Source organism: Nematolebias whitei, chromosome 14, assembly GCF_014905685.2.
Source record: "Nematolebias whitei isolate Nwh7 chromosome 14, NemWhi1, whole genome shotgun sequence".
Lineage (NCBI taxonomy): Eukaryota > Metazoa > Chordata > Actinopteri > Cyprinodontiformes > Rivulidae > Nematolebias > Nematolebias whitei.
The window spans coordinates 39751302-39757077 of record NC_056511.1 but is presented as its reverse complement, the minus strand read 5'-3'; the positions used below and the strand labels follow the sequence as shown (position 1 = coordinate 39757077).

The following is a 5776-nucleotide window of genomic DNA, read 5'->3' as shown; positions in this document are numbered from 1 at the left end:
CAGCTGAAACTCCTGATGGGGAAACTGTTAAAGTACATTCTAAAATGAAAAAAATAAAAAAACAAGAGAGAATATATTACAACAACTGGACTGACCCTCAGGCAACATGTGAAGACAGTTCTTTCTGATGTTCAGTTCCCGTAAGGCTTGAAGCCTCCCCACCTGAGCCGGCAGGACCTGGATCTCGTTGCAGCTCACATCCTGGCAGTGGAGGAAAGAGTAGAAGATGAGATTACTCCTGCTGTGAACATGCAGCACACAGAAGGCCACGCTGCTCACCAGCTCCATCAACTCTTTGGCCTTTCCAATCTCATCGGGAATGGAGGCGAGCTTGTTGTTGCTCACAAGCAGGACTTTGAGGGGGAGGCTGAACAGGTATTTTGGCAAAACCGTCAAAAGATTTCGGCTGTAGGGGAAAGATAAAACAGTGACCTACATTTCAAAACAGCACACAGAAGTCATTGGGAATTGAGTTTCAGCAAAAGAGGAAACGCCTCACTTTCATGAAAGCTTGTTTGTGCAGCAAAAAGTGGAACAAGAACTTCCACAGAGACACAAAGTTGAAAACGCAAGAACGTTTACTTGGACTGAACATTAAAAAAAAAAAAAAAAAAGAAACCTCACCTGATGTCAAGGTAGGTGAGCATCTGCAGATTGATGATGGCTTCTGGGATGCACTTGATGCAGTTGTGGTAGAGGTTGAGAGACTCCAGGGGGGCGAACAGACACACTTCAGGGGGGATTTCTGTCAGGTGATTCTTAGATAGATCTGCAAGGATCCGAAACAGAAACTACTGAAGCGTGTCTGGTAATAACTGACACACCGTGACAGATTCAGACCGTGATCAATACAATCAGAGCTGTGGGTAACATGTCTCTTCCATCGAACGGTGGTCTAAAATTACACAGGAGTATCAAAGCTCTGAACGTCTGAGAGCTGCTGGCAACATCTCAACCGTTAACCATAACCTGGGAGGGGGGGTTGTATGAACGACTGAGAAAAATGAGAACTTTTCCCACATTTCTTTTCCTTTTGCTTAAAACTTGCAAATGTTAGAGCTTTTTGGCTTCTTCTACAGAAAATAGATACCGTACTTGCTGCCGTACACGTCGCACCACCATTTAAGTCGCATCAGTCCAAATATGTCTAATAAAGTGGGAAAAAAACAATAAATACGACATTTCACTGTATAAGTCGCATCTATTTTGCTTCACCGCTGACCACCTGGAAACATGGGCCGGTGTTGTACCAAAAATCGATTGGCTGCCAAATGGCGGCTGCAGGAGTGTGCATGGGAGGACTTTAACAAGAATTTAACAAGATTAACACTTAAAAACAATTATTTGTTTGTTTGTTTGGGGGAAACGTATACAGTATTAGTCGCTTCAGTGTATAAGTCACAGGACTTGCAAATTTATGTAACAAGGTGCAACTTATACGGCAAAAAATACGGTAGATTTGTAGTGCTATATGATTTTTTTATAGTTGAAAAATATTGTATGTGGGGTCTCTGTGTTTTGTGTTATTTTCATTATGCTGGTTGGTGCTCTTTAGTGTTTTGCATTTTCAGTCTTTTGAGTTTTCCCCTTATGTAGTTCTGCACCTGCCACTACCACTCCCACCCGATTCTTGTCGTCTCTCTCCTCCAAGTGTTTGTCGTTCTCCTTCATTAGTTTATTTAAACTCTGTGTCATTGTGTTAGTTCCCTGTCAGTGCTTTGCATTTCCCTAAACCACTCATGTTTGCTCCTATATGTGTGTCCTCCTGTGAACAACTCTGTTAGCGTTTTTGCTGCCACGTCAGCGTGTTCTTTTGATTATTAAATTAGGTTTGTTCTTCTTCATCGTATCTTTGAGTCCGTCTCCATCTTGGGTTCTGGAAACCTCCACAAGCATGACAAAGTAATTGCAGTGATGAGTGTTTTTGATGTCAGTCTGAAGCTCTCAGTCCTGAAAAAACAGTGACTTAAAAGATAAAGAAGAACAGCTCTTATTTCACAGCACAGCTGGTTTACATTTGTGATTGGCTCCTATAATGTTTTGCATTTTTTCACCAGTAGGGAGCATTTATTTATCTGCAGGTGGATAAGCTCAGAGGTGGGTATGAGAGCGTAAAGATGTTTGGTCATGCTGGTAAGTAAAGTCTTGTCAGAATACAAGGCCTGATGGTGCAAATGGAGCAACTGAGTCTTCATCAATAAGTCTCTTTAATGAAGGACACAGTTTTACTCTTATTTTTAATTTTATTTATAGAAATACTGTATAGTATAATCAGTCAATCAGACCCTTCACCCAAATGCATGGTCTTTAAATAATATTTATTTACTTATTTATTTATTTGGTATTATTGCCCAAAGTTAAGAAAGTGGGCAATATTAGTTTGCCTTTGTGGGTGGTGTGTATGTAGGTTATGTTGGCAAAATAACTTTTAACAAAAGTGTTAAAAACTCATCACTGAACGTGCATCTAGCACGTCTCTCTAGCATTGGTTTGTCCATCACCTGCTGTGATCGGCTTACTCGCTATCTCCATAACCGTGTCCAAAAGCTTAAAAAAGAAAATACCTTTCTGAACTCACTATTCATTTCCAAAGGTGTGTCTCAGGGTTCCATCTTGGGCCCAACCTTATTCTCCATCTACATTAATGATGTAGTCAAAGACGCTGGCAATTCCCAGAGACATCTATATGCCATTGATACTCTTATATTCATGTAGCCATGAATCTCCATATTGTAGCATCTACTCTCTAACGTAGCCTCACCTCTGTAGAGCAATTCTTTTATAACTTTCATCTCTGTTTAAATGCCAATAAGACCAAATGCATCATCTTTGATCAGAAAAATACTGTCTCAAGTCTGCCAAAGATCAGCTGTGGTGATGGTTCAGCTTTGGATTTTTGTTAAATCATATAATTATCTCGAGATTTTGCTGGACTCATCTCTGTCTTTTACTACTCATTTCAATAACTTCAGATAAAAATTAAAGCCTTCCTTAAAGCTTTCCTCTTTCGCAATAAAGCCTCATTTACTCATGCTGCTATGCTCACTCTTGTCAAAATGACGATACTTCCAGTTCAGGATTACGATGACATCATCTACAAAATGGCATCAAGCACTGCACTTAACAAACTAGACACCATTTATCACTCTGCTATTTGTTTTGCTACCAGCGCACCATTCCATACTCAACATTGTGAGTTCTATTAACTGGTGGGATGGCCTTCTCTTCAAACACAGCGGCTCCATCATTGGCATCACTTTGTCTACAAGACAATACTGAATAAAACACCACTTTACCTGGCATCTCTTCTTCACACCCCATCCATCATAATTACTGCACTAGATCAAGGAACTTCAAGTTCATCATTCTAAAAACCTCTATTTTTGTACATAAAGCCTTATGCTTTACTGGAGCAGACAACTGGAACACCTTACAAAACACTCTCAAACTTACAAATTTGACATCTCTCACAAATTTAAAGCATAAACTCCAACAGATTACAGTTGACTGCTGCTCTTGCTGATTATCCTAAGATGCACTATGGCACATTTATTTACCCTTTTACAAAAAACACTGTTTACAGTTTCATACACACTTCTTCAGTGCACAATTTTTCATTTTTATTTTGACATTTATGTTTTATTTTTATGCATCATTCTGTACAATGTAATGATGGATAATTTTACCTCTGCTTCTGCTGCCCTCCCCTGGGGGGTACCCCAGGGCTCTATTCTTGGTCCTCTCCTGTTTTCTCTTTGTCTTCTGCCACTGGGTTCTATTTTCAGAAAGCATGGTGTGCAATTTCATTTATATGCAGATGACTGTCAAGTCTACTTCCCTTTGAAACACAATGGCTCCACTCAGTCTCTCCTGGACTGTCTTGATGACATTAGAGGATGGATGGCACTTAATTTCCTCCATTTTAATGAAAAATAGACTGAGGTTAGGGTCTTTAAATCCTGTGGCCCTAGCAGTTTTTCCACCTTGGATTTTTCCTCTTTGGCCCCATATGAAAAATCCATTGTGACAAAATTAGTGAAAATGAACCCCTGCCTGAAACTTGACTGCCATGTCAACAACGTGGTTAAATCCTCTTTCTTTCAGCTGAGGCGCCTGTCAAAAATAAAGCCCCTCCTTTCTAGACACCACTTAGAGACAGTAATCCACGCTTTTATTACTTCACGCCTGGATTATTGTAACTCTCTGTTGATAGGAGTTAGCCAGGCCTCGTTCTCATGGTTACAGCTGGTAAAAAATGCTGCTGCACAATTTTTGACTGGTACAGGCAGGCGTGAGCACATCACTCCGGTTCTGATGTCCCTTCACTGGCTTCCTGCCCAGTTTCAAATTCATTTTAAAGTTCTATTGTTTGTTTTTAAGTCTTTGAACGGTCTTAGTCCCTCTTATTTATCTGAATTGCTTCACTTTTACATATCATGTGCTCTTAGATCCTCTGACCAGATACTTTTAGCAGTCCCAAAAACCTTTTATAAATCCAGAGGAGACAGAGCCTTTTCAGCTCTGGCTCCTAAATTGTGGAATGAGCTGCCGCTGGAGGTCAGACAGGCCCCATCACTTTCTGTTTTTAAAACTCGTTTAAAAACTTTTTTTTTTCCATTGGCTTTTAACCTAGAGTGAGTTAGCATCTGTGTCTTAATGTTGTATTATTTTACTTATGATGTTCTCATTATTTTTTTATATGTATTTGGGTGTTTTTATTGTTTTACTGTTTTTTGTTTGTTTTTAATTTTGTACAGCACTTCGGACGGCTGCTTGTTGTATTTTAAGTGCTTTAGAAATAAATTTGTATCATACCATACCAATTTATTTCCATTGGTATGGTATGTACCCATTTATTGTGGAAATTTCTTTTCCAGGTCATTTTTGTAAATGGGAACAGGTTCTCAAACATTTCACATGGTAAAATAAAGGTCAGATCAAAAAAATAAAACAATTTAAAACACGACTTATTAACTTGTAGTCACCCAATACAACATGCCTGCCACAGTTCACTGTGTCTAGTCAGTTTTACAGATTCTGTAATGAACTAAAATTTAATGCAGAAGCTTGATGATAGTCGAGCAGTTGAGCATGGACTTTGTTGGTTTTGAACCAGTTTGACATGACTGTCGACGAGGGAGAGGGCCAGCACTGGAAGAGGGGGCGTGCCATGCCAAAGAGACCAGCTTAGCACCAACATAACTGGTTTGTTCCACTTTGGAGTAAGCTGTTGGGGGCAGAATCAGTTTTGTGTTGTGTGTTTCCATGACTGATGAAGCCTTCTGGATGGAAGGTGAAACATTTCAGCACACAAAAAAAGGAAACTGTCCAGATGATCTGACTGAAAATTTTTGGATTGTATACCTGGATTATTGAGCATGGATTTTGTCAGATGAGAGTTATTCACAATACATAGTATAAGTACTAAGATAGCGCAAGATCTTACAATGATGTGACAAGATTGCACAGTACATTGCTTTCAAGGTTTGACTAAAACAGCTATAACGATAATTTCCTCAACACCAGATGATCTTAGTTTAAAACCAAGCGAGCAGCGGGTGATATACATTTCTTCAAAGAATGCTAGGCCTTTATTTTATTAGGTAGTAAGCTAAACTGCATTAGTTTTGTATTATCTTTCTAAATAAAAAAAGAAGACAAGAATTGTGATCAATCAACCTATTTGGCTCACTGTCTCAAGTTAAATTGCAATAAGCTAAAAACAGAACTGAAGTAAAATGCAGAATAAAGTGAGCTAGACCTTTCAAGGGCAAGT

General features: G+C 39.2%; 1 protein-coding gene across 1 annotated transcript in view; it reads right to left on the bottom strand.

The window, feature by feature from the left end:
• The window catches only part of lrch2 (leucine-rich repeats and calponin homology (CH) domain containing 2), a 29278-nt gene extending 27583 nt beyond the window's left edge, over positions 1-1695 (bottom strand). Inside the window, exons 1-4 of the mRNA XM_037687696.1 lie at positions 1624-1695; positions 625-791; positions 280-406; positions 96-201 (exon numbers count right to left, since the gene is read on the bottom strand). Of these exons, the coding sequence (XP_037543624.1) occupies positions 96-201; positions 280-406; positions 625-791; positions 1624-1695 (472 nt within the window). The remainder of the gene's footprint in view (positions 1-95; positions 202-279; positions 407-624; positions 792-1623) is intronic.
• Between the last annotated feature and the right edge of the window lie 4081 nt (positions 1696-5776).